At 38.9% G+C, this 22,000-nt stretch overlaps 1 protein-coding gene across 3 annotated transcripts in view; it reads left to right on the top strand.

Moving 5' to 3' along the window:
* SORCS2 (sortilin related VPS10 domain containing receptor 2) overlaps nt 1-22,000 on the top strand; it is a 571,450-nt gene that overhangs the window by 517,102 nt on the left and 32,348 nt on the right. For all 3 annotated transcript variants that reach the window (XM_063335693.1, XM_063335692.1, XM_063335691.1), the window contains exons 15-19: nt 12,444-12,564; nt 13,884-14,017; nt 14,626-14,754; nt 16,156-16,327; nt 19,730-19,916. In XM_063335693.1, coding sequence (XP_063191763.1) covers nt 12,444-12,564; nt 13,884-14,017; nt 14,626-14,754; nt 16,156-16,327; nt 19,730-19,916 — 743 coding nt within the window. The remainder of the gene's footprint in view (nt 1-12,443; nt 12,565-13,883; nt 14,018-14,625; nt 14,755-16,155; nt 16,328-19,729; nt 19,917-22,000) is intronic.

Raw genomic sequence — 22,000 nt, 5'->3', positions numbered from 1 at the left:
TAGGATCTTACCTTGCAGCTAGTTCTACTGAACATGGAGGACATCAAACACTTACTGTCACAGACTGGCCCTGAAAACACTTATCAGAATCTAGAGATAGTAGGATGAATAAACTTACAGTGTGTTTTTCCTTGTTGCTGTTTTATCAGCTTCCTTGTCTCTCCTAATGCTTTTGATTGGGTTTTACCTTCAAGGTGACATTGCCTGCCCAGTGGTTCTCTGTCTGACTTTACCTCAAGACCTTTTGTCGTTCTGTCTGGCTTAGGTCATTTTCTCTTAAAACTGCACACTTGAACTGGGTTGCTGGGCATGACTTAATCTGCAGTGATTTTCTGCTTTTGAGAAATGTCATCCACTGATACCCACCTCCTTGGGAAAAAAAAAAATCAACTATACCGTCTTTTCCATTTTATTAGATAAAAAGTATTTTTCCTTCTGGGTAGAACATGGTAAGATGAACTCGTGCATGGTAATGGGAATAAATTAATGGAGTCTTTCACCCTGAAGAGTCCAAATCCATTATTAAGGACCTAGTCTGACATTTTTTACTCATACAGGAATTTCATTTTCTCCCTTTGGTAGGAAGTTTGTTTGAATAAGGAGTTTGAATAAAGAGTCCAATGTCAAAATATGCATAAATTAGCAGAGATAACATAATTCTGAAGTGGGGAGGCAATAACTGAAAGAGTTTGCAGCAAAATGGTGGGACAGAGATGGTTTTATTTAAAGTTTCTAGAATAAACTCACAAAAAAGTCAATGTTTTACTTGTACGGGAAGCAGCTGTTACTGTAGGGTAAAATCCTGGTTCTACTAAAGTCAGCTTAGGGATTTCCTTCAAGGCTTTTAATTTTTATTAAAAAAAAAAAAAATCCACAAGAAGAATATCTGGGGAAGACATTAAGAGACCTGATAACAGCGTGTGTATGAGAGAATTCTTTTTCCAGCACGGTGACTGGGACGTTGACCTGACTTGTAAGGGACTTCCATTTGAATTCCTGTTCTGTCATAACTTATCCAAAATGAAGAGGTCTGGAAAGCTTTACTGAAGAAAAAGGGGAATGTGAACCTGGTTGTCTCAAGTCTTCATTTCAGAAAGTTTTGTGTTTTCTCCAAAACAGAGAAAAAACAAATGTTGACTTGTCAAAAGTTTTCATAAACTGAGTTGTCATCTGCCAGTCGACATTAATCTAAATCATTCATCCAAATCCCCTGCAGTATTCAAAATACGTGCGCTCAAGTGCCAAGGAAAATATATTTTATTCCATTGTGCTGTGCAATAGATCTCGTTAAGGTTTTTAGGAGTTTTAAGCAGTAAAGTGTTCAAAAATTTTAGAAAACTCATACTGTGTACAAATCGATTTCTAAATAGACCTAGTTAAGAGTTTTAGGAGAGATAAGCAATAAAGTATTCATAAAGTTTAGGAAACTCATTCTGTGTGAAAAATCAATTTCTAAATTAAGAGCTCAAATTCACCATTTATTGTGAAATGAGTAAGTAAGGTTTGCTAAGAAATTTCCTTAAGTAATTGATATGTATTCATCAAAATAGTGCATGGTCTAGTAGGCTTTATTTTGTGCTAAATTCTTTAAGAATGAACGTTACTGCAACCCAGTTTTAAAAATATATTTGGAAAAAATTACTTAATAACGCTGGATTGAGTAATGGCCTAACTCAGTGGGAAAAGGAAGCATTTTTGTGTCTGAAATATTGATGTTCCTCTTCAAAGGAAGTAGTTCATATAATGAAAGTTTCAAACCTGTTAAAATGACTTCTAAATCACAGTTCAGTTTCTGGGAGCGTTTCCCAAACCAGGTTATTTAGATTGCAGTGTAAACCCAGTAGACATGATAATCATGGTACCACAGCCCGTGGCCCCTTTTTAAAAGGCCAATAAGAGGTTACATAAAAGGACTGCATTTCTTTGTCAGATAGAATCCAAGTCTTCCTTTTTTTTTTTTTTTTAATAAGGGATTTTTTTTTTATAAGGTCTTTAGAGTAACAACAGTTACTTCCAGTGCTGCTGGGAACTTCATGACATCTCTGAACTGCAGAACTCCTGCATGTGCATCTTGCTCTCTTGAAAGTCTGTTGTTGCAGTCCTGTTGGGTTCCTAGGTGATAATAGAAGCAAAAATAGTCTAGTTTAGACTTAATCAAAACAAGGTGGATAGGATATTAACAAGTGTTAGATATTAGGAAGAACCGTCTGGAATTTTGCAACTGTCGATTCTGCTAGTAATGTCAACCTCAGCTTTAACATCAGTAACAGTCAACATTATGTGTAGTTTGTGAGGCTTATTGTTGTGCCACACATGGCAGCACACTGCCTTTCCTGTTGTCTTTGAGTGTCTTACTAGGTGGAGGTACTTCTCTGTGTTGGGAATTCTTCACTACTAACTTTCTCATACTGCAACCCTTAAAAAAAGGTTGATAAATGGTAGATAAAGCCTCATTATGTAAGAGAATAGCTGATTTCCCAAGGCAAATTCTAGGTTTTATTTGCAGCTACTTAATCTCTTGTTTGAGAAGCAGTGCTCGGTCCTGAAATGGCTGTTCTACTCTCTGCATAATGAGGAGCATATCTGTCCGTCAATAGATAAAGTATAGAAAGAGAAGAAGAGAATGATGACCTTTGATAAAAGAGCATTGAAAAAGCAAACTGGTTACTCTACTTCAATCTAATCTAGATATCAGCTAATCCAGATGTACAAATGCCTGTTTAGTGGCAAGTCTAATGCTTTTGCTCGCATCTCTGTGGACACAGATGTTAGCAGAGCAAGTCAAAGCATTGTAGTGTCACGGCCAACCTGTGGTCTTGCAACCAAGATCATGGGACTGCCCCTCTCTCTCCCTCTCCTCAAAAGAAGTCCAGTGTTTAAAGCTTTGTTTTTTTCTTTCCATAAAGTTTCCATAACATATTCAGAAGCAAGGGAACATGATGTTTTCAGTGTCTTGCTAAAGCTCATTTTTAGTACATTTTGAGGGCAGATCTGGTAATATATTTGATTAAAAGGAACTGAAAGTTTAGGAATACGTGTCCTGTAAGACTCTTTAATCGCCTTGTCACTATTTAGAGGAGGAGAGAAGGAGAGTAAGAGGGTGACAAGTGACTTTTTTTATTCAGATAGAGTCTTTGCGTCATTTTGAGCCCCTGTCACTGACAGACCGCCTGCAGCTGTGGTGCTCTAACTTCTCATTCAGGGAGACAGTTCCATTTCAGTGACTGGTTCTAATGGCAATGATGAGGTAGACATTGGAAGCTTTCACCAGTAATAAAATTGTTCAAATATTTTACTGATTTTTGCGTCCAGCCTTTGCAGCCTTGAACTCCATTTTGCTATATTTTGTTCTCACAATAAAGGAGTCACCATTTAGGTGACCATAGGCTATTTACTCCGGCTCTGCCAGGTGAAGTCTGCATAAAGAATTTCCTACCTGTGACAAAAGGGATCTGCTTTTTAAATATGTGAGTAGAAAAAAAATTATTAGCTAAGGAATGAATTATAAAATTTTGTAAGTATTCAAAATTAATTTGATCTTTAAATAAGATGACAGCAGAGAGCTGAATGATGCAAAGCTATCCTTTATAATGTCATATGTTTCTCCTTAAATTAATCCATTTGATTCACAGTATGCCTTGTATTTACTTCTACATAAAGCATCAGGCTAGGCATTAAATCTGCAATTTTTTCCAAACAGCTTACATGTTAAAAGGTTGTTCTTGGACAGGGATTTACCAAATAGATGGAAAAAAATGTTGGAGGTAGTTCACAAACCTAAATGGAGCCACTGAGCTTCTGGATAAAATGGGAACATGCTCATCCTACTCCTCCCCAGCACTTCTCAGAACTGAAGCATTCGTTTCCGTTCTTTTTCCCCAAAAGACTTAAAACCAAGATGTATTGGCATAAAAGAATGATTGGCAATTATTGTTTTTTGGGGGCAGGAAACAATGAAAAAACATACTTTGGTTCAATTTCAACTTAATTGTTTCCGCCCCTCATTTTTCACTTTGGCAGACAAACCAAAAAAGAAAAACTACTCTTCAGTGCATAAAGTATATGCATGTGTTTGTAGTTTAAGGCACTTAAATCATAAGTGTCTCAGCATATTTGCACATGATCTGTTGTGTACACAAGCACTGTTTTTGTGCAGTTGCTTTATGTAGGCAGGTGTCTACTTTTGCACATGGAAGCATTCATCATTTCTGTAGTTGCGGTTTAGGAGGGCCACTGAAAATGTGACCTCTGTTACATTCTTCTGCGGAATTAGAAAAATACGCAGAATTATAATCTTGATGTGTAACAGACTGCAGCTTGAATCTTACATTACTTTCATCCATTTTACTAGTACGAACCCTTTGACTTATCTAGTTTCTGTTGATTTTACATTGATGTAAAGGAAGCAAAGACAACATTTTCTTTTTGAAAATGGTGGGCTTTAAATAGCCCACCTATTAAATAGCCCACAGTCACGGCTAACCCACTCTTCCAACACTTATCCCCTTGGAAAATCTTTCATTAACAATGTTAATTGTTTCTGTGAGTTAAGAAGAATACTACCTGTTGGCAATGGTTACACTAGAGATGAAGGAGGCATCTTTCCATGCCACAACCTCATCGCTTTACTCCCTCAACTTGGTAATTTCTTTACAGATTTTGGCAAGGGGAGGTCATGTGTCTTGCTGCATATTCAGAGGCACTGTAATAATACGAACTACAACAGGCAAAACAAAAAGAAGATTGTCACATTTATTTGCTTTTTCAGTTGTATTGTATTCATTTGTAGTAAAGGTCTAAGTGAAGCAAAGGACTTGGCTCTTTGAGCTCACCATAAATTGACAAGAAACTTCCAACACACTACTCCTTTTATGTAAAAGACAACTGAGAAAGTTGCTGCTGTTTTAATGTAATTATCCTCTGGTATCTAGTGAACTGTAAGGTGAATTAAGTATTCAATCTGAAAATGCAATTGTGTTATAAAAATAATCAAGGAGGTGTGACAGTTAAAAAAAAGATTTTAACAATACAGTAAGTTCACTGACAATTGTGTTTCCTGCTAATATGATCTACAACAGGAAAGGAAGCCTTACATGGGTAACAAGATCTAAATACCACAGCTCTGTGACTGCTTCCATTTAAACGAATACTTTCCAAGAGAGAGACTGAGAGTTGTTAAAATAATTAACTTGCACCTCCGAGAGCCTGGTTTCCTTTCCCAGCTTGGTCTCATACTCGCTGTTGGATATTGAGGTTTAGATCCATAAAGAATTTCAGGTCCTGCCTTTTTGCATGTGGTTGGACATCTTTGCTTAGGTGCTGCCCAGAAGAATTTAGACATGTTGTCCAAGATAGAGCCATTGAGATTGCCCACATCACCTGTATGTGGGGTCCTCAATTGACCCTGATTCAAATCCTATGCTTTTTTTTTGATAGTTTTATACATTTGAAGGTGCCTCCAAAACACTAGAGCTCCTGTTCCACCCCCAGCTGGCATGTCCAGCTAGCAGAGTGTGTCAGCAGGGCAGTACAGGACTGTGCAGACAAATTCTGCTACCTTGGCAGCATGCTGCTTTGAGCATTACGGTTGATGACAAAGTCATGTAGAGGAGAGCAAAAGCCAACGCAGCACTTGGGAGATTAAAGCAGCATGTCTAGAATGAAAGAGGCATCTGATTTCAAACAAAAGTAGCTGTGCATCACGCAGCTGTCATCACCAGTCTTCAGTACGACTGCAAAACTTGGACAATTTAAGTTGCTACGTTAAACATCTGAATAAATTCCACATGTGCTGTCTTCATGACCTTGGTGGGGTAGTATAGCAGGATCACTTCCACCACTCTGAGGTCTTTGAGTGTTCTCGGATATTGAGCAGTAAAGCAAAACCATTGCAGGTTCAGCTATGTTGCTCTGAATATCTGGTGGGTATATCAGACATCAGGCTGCTCAAAGCATTTTCTTTGTCTGTAGACAGTATGGCTAACAGCTCAAAGGTAAACCACCATAATATTACAAAAAGTTGCTCAAAGCACGTCTTAATTTATATAGCGTTAGATACATGATATTGGACACTGTAGCTAAAATCCATCTGCTCTGAGAAACAGCGTTTTGATGCTGTGAAACCATGTGAATAAAATCTTGAGGAACACAGCAGAAAAGCTAAAGAGGAAGACAAGTGTAGTGGTTATGAAAAGATGTCTGTGACATCTGAGATGAGCAGCGTGTTGTCAAAATCAGTGTCATTTCTCCTCAATAAAGCCATAGAAGCTGAATGTTTACCTGATAAATCTGCGGGAGTCTCCAGCTTTAGCACCATCATAGCTTCAGTCGGGTGGTTTGCAAGTGACACAGGCAGCAGGCAACGTGGCTATTACTTTTTGTCTGAACTAAGAACATCTATTGAATAGATCCTTTTTTCTATTGAACAGAAATGTGAATTTACTGGAAGAGATTATCATTGCATATAATTTCTGTTAAATTATCTCCCCCTGATTATGAGCTTTATCAGGAACAGAAATAACCAGCAATCCTCCAGCAAATAGTTTAAATGAGTTAGCTTAAAAACGGCATTAAACTGTCTTAGCTATCAAATGATGCAATCAAATTAAAAAATGATGTGCTCATAAATGAACTAGGAACAAATGTACAAAGTTGTTATGGCAACTGAAACACTGAAGTTAAAATTATGGATCCCAAAATCTTGCAAATAAAAGTAAATCAATTTCCAAGGTAATTGGAATTTCTTTTAAAAATTATTTGTCACAGCATCATCTTTCATAGTTTCAACAGAATTTATTGGATGGCTTTCTAATGAAATATAATTAATCAAGAAGAAGGTTTCTATGAATTACTGTCATCTTGATATTTAACTGCTAATCATCAGTTACACTTGCTGCACTATTCCAGTTTTTTCCATTCATATGATTTTATTGGGCATATATATTTTGCACCTGAGCAATTAGATTGTGATTGCTGGTATGTATAGCTTTATTTTAGCTCATGCTTTTATCTAATCCATTGAATCCTACTTAAAACATGCCTTTCTTCCTTACTTTGGAAAAATACTTCTTTTTAATTCTAGTGATATTTGGCAATGCATTTAAATGGGCTCTCCTGATATGTCTACAAAACCCTGTCCTCAATAGGGCAACATTGCCGCAACAGCATTAATAATCATGAGGCTGTGGTTTCAAATAGTTTGCTAAGCTGGGTGCACGTAAGGGGCTGGATACCCTAGGATATTTGCCCCAGGAATTCCAAAGCTGTATGGCTGCATTTTTCATGGTGTTTGTGGCTGTGCTGAGACACTTGCAGGAATCTCAGGAATTTTACTTAAGCCAGAGAATGGTGGAATCAGTGGTGCAGTTACTGTGCTCTGTCAGAACCTGGGTTTCAGTCTGGAGAATCACAGCAGCCGTAATGGAAATGATAATTTTTTTGTAAAAGGCTGAACCAACAGGCAGAAAGGTTATTTCTGTCTTTTGCTAAAAATCCACAGGCTTATAGTTTGCTCGTTGAAGCATTGCCTTTGCTGTATAAACATAGTTTACACGTAGCTTCCATATTCTTCTGGAATTTACATGATTTCTAGAATAATTTATACAATTTTTATAAAATTGTAGGATGTGGGAGTGGGCAATATCTCAAAAGTTTATCACCTCTAGCTCTAATTCTGATGTTTCACTAATTTCTTACTCCAGTGAGGGAGAATAAACAACTTCAATAGCTCGTACCATTACCATTACAGAATCACAGCATGTTTGAAGCTGGAAGGGACCTCTCTGGAGGTCATCTGGTCCAACCCTCCTGCTCAAGCAGGACTACCTACACCCAGGACTGTGTGCAGATGGCTTTTCAGTATCACCAAGGATGGGGAGTCTACAATCTCCCTGAGCAACCTGTGGCAGTGCTCGACCACCCTCACAGTAAAAAAGTCTTTCCTGATGTTCAGAGGGAACCTCCCATGTTTCAGTCTGCACCCATTGCCTCTGGTCTTGACAGTGAGCAGCACTGAAAAGAGCCTGGCCCTGCCTTCTTTGCACCCTCCCTTCAAGAACTTATAGACATTGATAAGATCCCTCTGAGCCTTCTCTTCTCCAGGCTGAACTGTCCCAGGTCTCTCAGCCTTTCCTCACAGGAGAGGTGCTCCTGCCCCTTCATCATCGTCATGGCCCTTTGTTGGACTCCCTTGTCTGTCTGTGTCTCTCTCGTACCGAGGACTCCAGAACTGGATATAGTACTCTCAACTGTGGCCTCAGCAGTGCTGAGGAGAAGGACTTGGAGAATTGTGCAGCTGTAACTTTTAAGTTTATTGATCCTTGTCCTTCGGGGTTTTTTGCCCTTACTCCAAGTCTCTCTGAAGGCAACTCTTCAAATCTGTAACAAGACTCTCAAGACATTTTGTTGTACTTCTCAGCTTTATCTTTTCCAGAGAAAAGACCCATTCTTTCAATCTTTCTTCACTGGTTACATTTTCTAAGTAGCTTATGAGTCATCCTTGCCCCTCTTCAAATTAATTTTTAGAGGGTGTGTAAATATGTATATAACATCCAAAATTAGACAGCGTATTCTTCCAGAAGCTCCACTAGACTAGTGCCAAGTTTATCAAAATAATTACCTCCATGTTTTCTGTTTTTCGGTTCTGAATACAACCTAGAATTAGTCTTTCTTCTTGCAGCAACACTGCATTCTTGTTTTAATTCCACAGAAATTCCTCAAGCCCTTTCTTCAATATTTGCAAGTTACTCTCCGTTTTGGTTTTGCACCTTTGTTATGTGGGTATTTATTTTTTTTCTCCTAGGAGTACTTTTTGCCATTGGTTTTGTAGCATTTCATGATGTTGATTTCTGACCATTGCTTCCATCACTGAGTGCCCACCCCCTTCCTCCTATGTTATCTGCAAAATCTTGTGTTTGTTATTTGACCATACGGGTGTTAATGAAGTCACTGACTGTGGACCCATCATATCTTTGCAATACATATCTCAAAATATTTCCCTGTTTGATAACTACTTTTTGAAAATGGATTCTTCTAATTGGATATGTACTCCCTTTCCTCATTATGATTTTATCTTCATTATTGTTTTATTATATTTTTTTTATTATTGAGACAATGTCAGCTAGCACTGTGTAACAGTTTTATCAAAGGTCAAATTATTTCCTTTATCCACTAAGCCAGTTACCCTGTAAAAGAAGGAAATTACATTAGTTTGACATGACTTCGTTTTGACAAATCCGTGGTGGCTGTTTGTTATCGTTTTAATTATCTCCAAGGTGCTTACAAGTGGGTAGTTTAATAATTTGTTTGGTATCTTTGTGGAAATCAAAATTAATTCTGTAACTCCCTGGGCTCTGTTTTGTTGGTTTTTATATATGGTTATATATACATACACAGGCAGATACATATATGTGTATGTGTCTGTGTATATATATGTATAGGTGAAATGTTTCCCTTTCTGTAGTCATCTGAAATCACCCTCATCCACTGTGAGGTCTCAAAGACAATTATTAATAGTTCAGAGATTTTGTTATATACTTTCATGGGAATTTCATTATTCCGTTCTGCGTTGAACTCAGCCATCTCTTCTCCTTTCTGTTCTTCTCCTTTCCTGACTAATCTGCCTGAGATAGCTAACGTGAACGAAGAAAATTTCATTTGTTCCGTAGAAAATACTTTTCTTGAGGCAGGAGTGAAGCTTTGACAGGACTTGGCTACTTGCACTTGAACATATTTGTTGATAAATGAGTTAATAAAAGAAATGTAACCAATGTGTAAAGTTTTGTGGTGTCTAAAGAAGCATTCACTGAGGTAGGTAGCTGCACAAGCACATGGTGAAGTCTGCCTTATGTTAGTACATTGTATTGAGAAAAAAAGATTAAAAAAAAAAGGCACAGGTATTTAGCATGGAAAAGACACTTCATGCCTGTCAGCAAAGCTGGTCATATTGAAGCAGGCATTGTGGAAAAAGCATGAGACCACCTAAGTAGTCACTTTATTGCGTAGGTAACTACAAGTGAATAAGATTATATGGTGACAGCAGCTCTCATGATCCAGCTGAACCAGAAAAAGGAACCAAACCTGTAGGTCTCGATGCAAGACAGTCTTCCTGCTGAGAGAAGCAGGACCACCTATGTGCATATACAGCCAGTAGACCAAGCCACATTTTTTAGTTTTCGTGTATTGTTTCTACTTCTGAGACATGGGTAGATTGAAAAGGAAAGAAAGTCAGATGATGTAAATGCTTTAATCTCAGAGCATTACTAAGAAAAGAGTAAGACATACAAACTAAATGCACGTGTCTCTGTTTAATTAAGTGCACTTCTGATGGTGAAGTTGGTGAGCATGGATTGTTTGGTTGTTATAATGTGGGCATTATGGGCAGTAATCTACAGATACCTACATCTCTGTGCTATGGCTGAGAAGCAAATACACCAGAAAAGAAAGAGGGAAATCACTGCACATCAGTAATCTGCAACTATTTTTTGGCCTCTTTGGTAGACTTCAGAGCCCTACATCCATCCACCAGGGAGGAGGCTTAGTGTGATGTTGTTGCCTCTGTGCTTCAGAGAATCCACCATTTTCTCACTTCTGGTCTACCCCAGTTCCACTTTGAACCTGGTATTCAGGACAAGAGAAATGACTGCACACAGCAGAATGCTTTTAGCAAAACTGTACCATTCCTGCTGTGTCTGGATTTGGACAAAACTGAGGGCAAAACAAAAGGAATGAATTAGTTTGAAGAATGCTACTAAAGCTTGGAATATGAACGCTGTGCAGTATGAACTGCACAGAAATTGTTGGCTTCAGAATCAACCTTAAATTCTTTGGCAAGTAAGCCACATAAGCCTGATACAAACCACAAATACATTTGACTTTTACCCAAATAGAGTCTTTATCCTTTCTAATTTGTTGCTGGATGTCATACTTACCCGTTTTGTTTTGGAAATAAATATTCTGACTTTGAAAATGTTGGCTGCTTCGAATGTGCAGCTTGGTTTCTAAAGCAATGAGCTTTCTTTTTTTTTTTTTTCCCCCAAAAAGAAATTTCCAGTTTGTGCCTGTTTTTTGTTATACATTGGACTATCTGAAATGAAGAGGAGACTTGAGAGTTCTTCAGGACAATGTGTAGATTCAGTGTACGCCTTAGAAATTAATACAATTTCATGATACTGCTGTGAGTTTGAACAATACCAAATTGCCACCTGAAATCTGTTGAAGTTAAGAAAAAACCCCACACAAACAACGGAAGGAGTTGCACCATAATCATAAGGAATGAGTGACAGAGCTGGAAATTGAACCCAGTGACCCTGGGTTCTGTTCCATGATCTGAGCTCCCTATCGAAAAATGTTTCATATAACAAGATAATAGACAAAAAGGTTGGATTCCAAGTTAGAAAAGATAGTATAGTTCTAATTAAATTTCTGGATAGTTTGTTGGGGAAAAAAATCTCTAATCTATGAGCTATATTTTTTCATTATAGAGTTCCATAGACAATTTGCAAGTGTTTTCTAACTAGACGCGTTGCATATGAAGAAGAATAAAAGTGGAAGAAAAATTACCAGGGACCTTTTAGTAGGGCACCATGACTGTTGCGGATGGAGTGATGCACTTCACTCATAAGAGAAGCAATATTTTTCTTGATATAAAACAGCGATTTAGCAAAGTTTGGTAGTAAGTGCGACAGTGTTTTAACAAGATTAGATGGCAAGGTGCACTTGGTTATTTACTGCATAGAGAACAGGGTCAAACAAAACTCTCGTGGAGACCCTCCCATTGAGTCATGAGGTTCAGAAAGGACCCCCTTGCTTTCTAAACTCCTCCTCAGAGAGGATGCAGTTGGATCCTATCCTAGTCCCCGACTTGGTCAACCATTTGCATCTGAAGGATTATATAGGGGTCATCAATATCACTTAGCTAAGATCTCAAAGTTTAGCATGCTATTAGTCACTTACCGTGAATCTGTTGTGGCAAGAAATCTCTCAACCCTGAGGAGTAACCTTGGGAGGCACCCCTACTCAAGGGGAGATCCTGGCGTGCAGCCTGCTGCTGTGCAGGGGAGCTCAAAGAGCTCTTGGGCTGTTCACTATTCATGGGGTAAGATGATTGATTCATAGTCGTATTTGCATACTGACTGTAGATGATAGTTTCTTCCAAATTAGCCCTGAGTCGCATGTTGCCCAGCACTGGGGTTAGGTGAGGGCATTGCCATAAATTAGCCCTTGGTGATTATGTTGTTATCTGTCTCCCCTGAATCCACTCTGACCAGATGCATCCATCATGACCGCCACTGGTGGTTATTGCTTGAGCAGGGTTACGGGACAACGTGGCTTGGGGGAGCACACCGTCACAGTGACCATGGAAAGGAAAAGATAGAAGGAAAATTTGAATCTCAGATGTATGTATTTCTTTCCAGTAAGATTTTATTTTTGGTCTTTTTGTTCAGAGTCTTTGGACATATTAGCTACCGTTCAGACTGGGAACTGGTGAAGGTGGACTTCAGACCATCCTTCCCCAGGGAGTGCTCTGATGATGACTATGAATCTTGGGAGCTCACAAATCTACAGGTATTCATGGTCTTATGTTAACTGACACAACTTTTCTGCAGCTTTTAGAGTCACGTAGAACTACATGCTAGGAAAATGTTTTCAAATAGAATTTGGATGCTACTTCCCCCGCTTTGTTGTCCTTGTGTTGGTATTTGCTGATTTTACAATAGTTTAAAATGGAGGAGGATATTTTGGTCTCTTTGGTTGTGCAATCTGTGTCCTGGGAAAGGCGGAAGTACGTCTGGTGGTCTGCCATAATAATAGGTGGTCCTGCTGGATTATGAAGCATATACCATAAACTAAAGTGTGTAATATTGATTGAAGAAATTTCAACATGGAGTCGTACGTTCTGCCAACTTCCTGACCACAATATATAAATTGCTATAAGTAAAGCCCATTCCAGAAGTAATTTAGGATCTCAGTGGACCGATCATGTAACGAGGTCCAGTTGTTTTGGGTAATACCATTTCTGCAGTAATGCATTAAGGCTGTGCTAATCCTGGTTTTCTGGCCAAATCCAATTTTGGGAAGCTACATTCTCTATACAATGTATTGATTAAAGAGACCACATTAAATGGAATATGTCATATTTATTCATAATAATTCTGATTATTATGTTTGTGCTTCTTCCAGTACATTTGTTCTGTCACTCTCCGCAGGGTTAGTTTGGGTTTTTTTTGCATACAACTCAGTGTTATTCCAGCTTTTCAGCTCTCGTTTGCTAGTTCTCATGCCTAATTGCCTAATTTTATACTTCTTGTTTGGGAATGCTGTGTATTTACTAAGAATGTTATGCACATCTGAGCCTAAAGAGTAACAGTATTTTGGGATATTGGCATTGAAATGTCTTTCAGGAATTAGGAACTACTAAAATGACTTTGACAGAGTACTTGCAGCTGCCCAGTTATCAGTTGAGTGTGTTCATATAGTCTTAATTCTACCTGTATCTGCATGATTCGTGCTTCTTGTTGGCTGCCGACATGAGACAAAGTGGTATAGATAGAACTTCAGCTGTCTGCATCCACACTGAATTTTTAAATGGACAATTGTAGGGTTGTGCCTAGATTCTGCGCACATGGAACATGGGTTAAATTGCACTTGAAATTTTCTTGTACATCTTTGGATTTGTGCCCTGAAATACAGTGTATGTTACAACTCTGTGATGGCCCGTTAGTTGATGGCAGTGGCTGAGACCTTTGCACACCTATACATTTGAATGTGAAAGAGGTGATACAAGTTTATAGTCTTGGCAATAAGACCACCCCATTGACAACATAAGGTCACGTCTGTGTGGTGTAGGTTACGGTGTGCAATAAGTCCGGTGCTTTGATGTTCAGGGTGATCGTTGCATCATGGGCCAGCAGAGGAGCTTTCGGAAGAGGAAGATTTCGTCATGGTGCATTAAAGGGAGAAGTTTCACATCAGCTCTCACATCCAAAGTTTGTGAATGTGTGAACTCTGATTTCTTATGGTGAGTCTGTCCGTGAACCTTTTGATTTATTGCTTGTAAGTAGTTACTTGGAGTTTGAGCTGGGTTTATTTTCCTCCTTTTGCTCCTCTCTCCACATAGCTGTGTATAAACAAATAGGCAACCTGTAATTTGAGTAAAAGGTTGCTTTTGCATTTGCTATTGTTTAAAAACATTGCCATGTTTTAAGTGTTTGTTCCACCTGACTGAACAAATCCTGATATTTTTCTCTATTGGTCAAGACTTGAAAAATGACCATTGGGTTAATTTATAAGGCAAGCAAACCCTTCTATTTGCAAATGAAGCAAAAAAACCCCAGAAGAAATGTGTTGGTCTGAGTAGCAAAAGAAACCTTTTAAAAATCTAAGCTAGCAAGAGAGTACTCATTTTGAAGAACTGACAAAGTAATTACAACCAGCTTTTCACCCAGGTGTACGCATCTCCTGATGTAATTGGACTTGGAACAGAACTGGCTTCATCAACTTTATGTTCAGCTGGTAGAATAATAATAAAAAATCTTTTTACTCGTAAAAATGTAGTCTCATCCACCCCAAATTAGACTGCTGAACAAAGTGGGGATAGTTAACACCCTTGGTGTTGATGTTTTTCAGTGATTATGGGTTTGAGCGCTCTGCACCTCTGAAGTCGGAGTCTAGCAAATGCTTTGCTGACTTTTGGTTTAACCCAGAAGCACCTCCTGAAGACTGCGTGCTGGGGCAGGCCTACAGCAGCAGCACCGGGTAAGCTGATTTTGCCTTCGACTGGCTTGCAGAGGCTTCCAGAGCAGGGGAGAGCATTCCACCCAAGGGCCAGAAAAGTGGTTTTAAGAAAATGTAAACACGGCAAACTGTAAAAAAGTAGGAAATACAAAAGTTCTGACTCCAACTTAGAGCATGTGCAAAAGTTTCCTACAGACAAATGAAAGACGAATGTTACTTTACATGTTCATAGCAGTTCAAAAACTAATGCGTTTGAGAACAGGGGGACCTGTCTTCTTCCCAGTATTTTCATTTTTTATTTTGTAACCATTGCTACACTTACGACAGGAATGTCCATTCAAAGGCTTTTTTTTTTTTTGGCGCATTGCTTGAGTTTAGACCAATATTCAGTTTGAATACAATTAATTACTCTGAGGAGCCAGTAACACCTCACAGAACTTCCCAGTCTCTCACTTCTATAGGGGTAAGGAGTTCTATGGAGAATCGATTCTTTTCCTGACCATATGGGACGCTCAGAATCAAAGGAAAGCTTTAGTAACTGTAAACAATACCACATAGAATATACATTACAATGTAGTCTGACGTCTGTGCTGAGAATAACTTGCAGCTGGCATCTATTCTGGCTTATCATAACATCATCTCTGTTGGTTGTGGAGATGAGAACCAAATGATGAAATGTCAAATCTGGCAATAGAATCACGGTCTCTGTGTATATTTGCCTTACCAAGGAAAATGATGCCTTTTGGGTTGCGGCTGACAGCTGTAGTATACAGAATAGGAATTCAAAAGAGGGAAATCTGACTCCAATTTTAAAGGATGTTTAAAAAAAACATACCTGAGTGAAACTGATCTGTAAATAATTACTGTACACATCCAAGTATTTCATTATTAGTTCTTTAAAAGTGTTAGGCTTTTCACTCTTTTATACTGTTATGTTAAATAAATGCTTTAAGTATTTTAAAAAATGCATGGATTTGAGAGCAGCAGATAAGCAATTGGTTCTGGGATAATGCAAAAGCTGCTTGATCTAATTTCTTCCTGATGTTTGGGATTTGAGCCAAGACCTTTAGAGCATTGAAGACTGTTGAACTCTAGGAAAGGGTATGGCAGAGAGGACATTAGACTATATAGCTCCTCGAGGCCTGGTCAGGCATGTTTCTAAATTTGAAAAGGCAGACTCTACCAATGCATACAAGTGAGACCCCCATCTGCTCCATGCCCTCTGCTTTCAACAGGTTTTACTTTGTAAAGGCAATGTCCGTCATGAAGGTATTTGCATCATGAGTTGATCATCTGCAGTCTTGTCTGTTCATGAACCCAAGGGATATTCATTAGCTACCATCACGCTCGCATTCAGTGCCTCTGATGGCATTCTCCTGCTCACCTCTAATTCATTGTGCTCACGGCTTACTGTTTTTGCAGGTACAGGAAAGTCGTTTCTAATGTGTGTGAAGGTGGCATAGACCTGCAGCAGAACTTAGCACAGCGTATGTGTCCATTGATTGCTCCCAAGGGACTTCAGATCAGCATCAGAGAAGAAAGCCTGGCTGTTAAGCCTGGGGAAGACGTCACCTTCATCGTCAAACAAGAGCAGGTAGTAATGAACATTGGCTTTATGAAAGTTTCCACACTATTTTTATGGTTCCTTTCTCTGTTGCCCGCTTTGCTGCTGAATGAGATTAAGTTGTGCTTAAGACAAAGACAAATGACTCTCTAAATATTGAAACTTCTGTTTTCAAATGAATCAGACAATCCAGTAAGCTCAGTGAACCAGCAAGTTCTGTCCACAGAATGGGATTTGTCTCCTTAGCAGCGTGGTCAGTCATTGGCTTCTTTGAAAATCAAAGGAACTAAATCACCAAAGCCTCCCTGGACTGAAAATTTCAACTGCTGTATCAGAGAAGAACAGAAATGCAGACAACATTTAATATTCTGGTTTAAGTGGTTTTGAGAATCTGCCTTTCAGAAAGGAATCAGGCATAGCTTTACAGAAATCACCAAATAGCACAGCATAAGAACATTTATTATATGTTAGTTGTGTTGCCAAAGATATGGGGTTTTTTTCTGTTTATTGAGAGAGACAGTGCCCTAAGGCCCTGACCAACGGGAGCGAATAACTTTTGGATGAATTGTTTGCTGTGGGTATCTTTCTTAATGCTTGCTTTCAGTGTTAGGCTCTAACTGTTGTGCTCAGGTTACCGGAGTATTGTACTTCCTGGCTAACCCCACTGATTTGCAAGAACTTGAAGAAACTTCATGCATTTTGGCAAACGTTTGCGGTATAAGTCAGGCACTTGGGATTTATTTCTGTAATGGAATCAAAAAGGTTATGTGCAGAACACTGAGCTGCTTAATGCTTCGTAGGCTCTGCATCCCGATGCTTGCAGTGCCCCAACAGTCATGTGGCAAGTTATTCTGCCGTCTCTTGTTTATAATTTGTTTGGAAATGCTTATTGTAACAATAGAGCATTTGGTTGCCATTTGGACTGTAATGATTTTGATTGGCAGTTTGACTTTTTTTCCTACTGTATAGATGCTGAAGCTTTCATGAATCTCTGTGGCAATACGTAAAACATTTAAAACTATTAAAAAATCTTCAGAAGTCAGGGATCTTGAAGAGGGAATCCCGTGCTGTGTTTTCTGCTCGTTACATCGAACTGGAAAGCAGATTTAGAAGAAATGTAACAATTTGCTGCCCCCTATGGCTAAGAATAATATTTATACTCGGGTGTTCTGAGTGTTTAGGATTTAATCTATATAACAAAGTCTAATGAGAATTCATAACAATTACTGAATTTAAGAAATAACTCTACTAGGATAAAACAAAACATACCACTTTCTCTGCTGAACAAAATTAATTTACTAGTTTGTGTGAATGCGTGTTACTAGGTGCAGGAATGGCAGACATCAGGGAGTAAAGAAAGCAGGCTTTGGATATGTTTGGGCAGTTTGCAAAGCGACCTTAGAAATAATGATCATTTATAATTATTTTTTCCCAAATTCTGTTGGCTGAATGTATGAATAAATAATGTCATGCCAATCATATATTTTGCATGGAGGTGGGAGTCCCAGTTCCTTTTAAATTTAGCTGCCTTTTCCCCGTGTGACTCGTTTGTTATCTGTCCACTGCTCTCTGTCTTTCCTGGTCAGGGAAACAGAAGTGCCTTGGTGTTTTGAAGGCAGCACTCTCATCTTTACGCTAGGGAAGGTATTAGAATAAGACATTAAGAGAAACTTGCATCTCCTGACTTTCAACACTGGTTTCTGTCTCACCTGGAAAAAATAATGCATGTATACTTGTTAGCATAAGAAAGAGTGAGCAAGAACTGTTTGCAAGCTAATGGTGTCTAAAGAGATTCCACTTACTGGCACATTGCTGGCAAGAAGACGTGTCTTTTTGCTTTAAACTTTAATAACATATTATCTCCTCTGCTAAATTCTACCCATCTGTTGTCAAAAGAAAGATGTTATTTGGAAAAAAATATTCACAGTAAAGGAGCTTTCAACGTCCTTTATGTGTGCTGAAATACAGTGTTCAGGTGTATGATAACCCTACAGGTTCCTGATTATGGGTATTCTTTTACGTTATAAGCAATGTTCTTTCATCTGATAAAACATGGAAGAAAATCAACCAAACTGCAAAATAATAAAAGGAGGAAATAATACTATGTTTTCCTTCCCTTTGTAATGCCAGTGTATGTAAGTTCTGTGCTTTGTTGCCTCCTTTGATTTTACATTAGCGCTGCCTTTTGGGATTAGATTTTGATATAAATCTATTTCAGAGAGTGGCTTATGGGCAAGTGAAGTGGTTTTTGAACACTTTGATGGGTGTCAATCCTTCTCTGCTCTGATGGCCATTCAGGTCACCTGACTAGCATATGGATGTGTACGATCCTTTCCTAGAGGCAACGAAGATTTTTAAACTGACACTGTGTTTTCACAGTACAGAGGATTTTCTGCGAAGCCTGGCCCTGCAGCCTGTTTTAATTGCATGACGGTGATGGCCATGTACTGTGGCACGCGAGCAGGAACATATTTCTGAAGACCGAGGAAGCAGGGCAGCTCGCTAAGGCAGTGCTGCCAGTATATTGAGAAGGTGTTACTGCTCACAGCTAAAATGAATTTTCCTTTTACTCCATCTGCATCGCCAGTCCGCGTAGCACAGGCCTGAATTCTCTCCTGAGCAGCCACACCGTGACAACAGGAGTGATGGACATACGTTTGTCCTCTGATCAGTCTTGCAGTATTTTAGGGCTGAGTTCAGGAAGACAGTGTCATTTAAAGGAGCACTTAGCAGAAGTGCAATGAATTATAAATTCTGTGAGATGTTTGACATGACAAAATTATTTGGCTGGACTTTTAAACCCTTTCCCAAACTCAGCGCAATAATCTGCTTCATTACTCATGCATCTAATTTTGCAGTAGAGCATGTTAGTTCTAAATATGCTGGTAGCTCTGTATAATTCAGTACAACTCTGTGCGAACATCCCAGCTTGGATCTTGAAGTGGTTGACACTCAGAGGGTGTGATTAGAAGGTGCTGTGAATAAGGTCTAAACCAATTAATTTTACTTTATAATTGCGTGGGTTAAAAATTCACTTGAATGAGTGGTAATTCGCTAAAATAACAATATTCGGTTGTTTGCAGTCATATGAGCATCACTCAGAACTTGCTGCCCTGCACCATTATGTTAGTTAACGTCCAGCTGCATTAAGACAAGAGTAATCATTTCTGTGTCATACAACTTATTTAGTGGTCTGGGGTATCTTATTGTAAGGTGGCGCCTTACTGTGGAAATTTAGTATTATCTCTGTTAATGCATGCAAAAAAAATCTTTGCCATGGATGTAGTGGTTTTACTGCAACTATTGCAATTGAGTCAAAATATCTGGCTGGGGCTGGAAATGCTGTTGTGATTCAGGAAATGGTTATAATCATGTGTCCTGTCTATTTTGGTTCTGGCCATTTAAAATATTTTTGATATATTTTCCTTTTAGGGGGATATATTGAATACCAAATACCAGGTAGATCTTGGAGATGGCTTTAAGGCGATATATGTGAACCTTACGATGACTGGAGAACCCATCCGTCACCGCTATGAGAATCCTGGGATTTACCGTGTCTCGGTGAAGGCTGAGAATGTGGCTGGGCATGATGAGGCTGTGGTGTTCGTCCAAGTCAACTGTAAATCAGCTCTTCGGTTTTCTTGCTTTTGTTACTGTATAAAAACCACATGACAGCTATGAAGTAGTAAGGAAAATTCCTAGTCACAATTAAGGAAATTGCATATTTTTTCAGTAACCTCATGGAGTCTTGCAGTGCTGTATGTTGTTAATGCAGAGGCTTGTAAACCTAATGTATTAGGAGGTCAGATTTAGTTTTATTTGGATTTGGGAGAAGGATGGTGTATTAATCTTTAAGTAGCAAGCATGCCTCAGTTCAAATCTCAGGTTTGAGATTCCTTCTTCAAGGAATGAAGGAATTCCCAGACTCAAGGACTGAGTCAACTTCCTGACTCAAGACCCCATTGGCAGTCTTAGCAGCTAAAGTTTAACACTTCAAGCTATATCTTTTTAGGAGCTTCTAGGTGTTGTGTGAAGCAGCTGAACAGACACGTTGAGAAATGTATGAGCTTTTGTATGGTTTTAAAAAAAGAGTCAAAATCTCAGTGTTTCTAAAAGTCGGGCTACTTTTTAAGCGCTAGAATCTAGATTTAGGTAGTTAATTCTCACAGAGTTCTAAAGTGGTACTTGGGTATAACTTCATGTTGGCAGGCAGTATTACTTGACTTAGACTTCTCTCCCTCTCCTTAATTAAGACCTAAAACCCCCATCAAATAGATTAAAAGAAAAGAATAGCATGGCACAGGGAATATCATGCGCCATCGCAAGTTTAATGTACCTCAGTCATTTCATAATTGAAACTAAGAAGGAAATTCATAACTGGAACTGAATTCTCCTCTTCCTTCGAGATTCAAGACAGCTATTGCTTTGCCTGTTTTCAGATGTGTCAAAAATTCAGAAACAAGTAGCATCAAAAGAAAAGATACTCATCTTGCATTCTCCAGGTGTCTGTTTCCCCTCTGTTGTGAGCGGTGTGGCTTCCATCCTAATCCCAAAGCAGTGGAAATTGCTAGAGCCACATACACGGCTGTGCACAGATCCATGTGCTTTATGTCAGCTTGTCTGGTGACTACTGATATTTATGTATTTTGCTAGTCACAGTCCTTGAGTCCAGAGTTTCCAGTTCTGTTTTGATTAGCAGATGGAGCCCAACCCATTAGTGCTACTGGCCAATCTCTGATTAAAATCAAATGGAAAGGATCAGAATCAAATTCTCCACCTCAGTTTCATTATCTCTTTCTTTGTTACGTTTGGTTTTTTAAATCATCTGGCAACTCCAGAGAGCTCAGATAAATTACTTAGGGCTTCAACTGTTAATTTTTTGGAGCTTCTAGGTGCTGAGAAGTAGATTAAGCACAGGAACAGTAGATCTGTACAAGCAACAAACAGCAAAAAAGCTCTGTGTAATACCCTTCTCTCTGGGGAGAACAACTTCGTGCTGTTCAGAGAATGACAAGCAGTAGCAAGCCCTGACAGAAAGCGGAACAACAGCTTTCTCAAAATGTGCTTCTGGTGTGGCCTACATGAGGATAAACGGTAAAAATATAAGATGTCGATTGTATTTTTTGCGGTGGATTTACGAATTGCAGAAGCCAGAGGTATTTTTTACAAGTAAAACGACTGGTGTGTTAAGAGGACTTTGATGCTGAAGTGCAGAGGCAGCAGAGCACTGAAGCAGATGTGGTCCATTCCTGAGCTTGTCCATGGATTCTGCGCGTGGTCTAGAAGACTCACAAAAGCGTGTTACCCAGCACGCTTGAATAAATGCTTTCTGTGTGATTTACTGTGTTTAATTTTTTAAGTAAATTACAAGATTTGAGGAAATTAGCTGGCACTAATTAAACTGCTATTTCTATGTTCTAGAGAAACACTAATAGCCGTTCAGGGACATTTTTCACTGTGGAATATCATGAAAGCCCAAATGCCCATACAGTCCAGCTTTCACCATATCTCCAGCTGATGTATTCCCTGGGAACTTTTTCAAGGACAAATGATAACGGGAATTTAAAGCCAAGTTCTGTTGCCATGGGATCCCCTGTAATGCAGGACAATTATGTGACCTTTGGCCTCTCATCCAGATTATGCTTTCTGATCCAGATCACACAATATACAACTTGTTAATGAACTGTAGGAGAAATTGGAGCA

This window comes from Chroicocephalus ridibundus, chromosome 5 (assembly GCF_963924245.1).
Source record: "Chroicocephalus ridibundus chromosome 5, bChrRid1.1, whole genome shotgun sequence".
NCBI classification, from domain to species: domain Eukaryota; kingdom Metazoa; phylum Chordata; class Aves; order Charadriiformes; family Laridae; genus Chroicocephalus; species Chroicocephalus ridibundus.
Note: the sequence above shows the minus strand (reverse complement) of the source record. Positions and strands in the feature narration are given on the sequence as shown.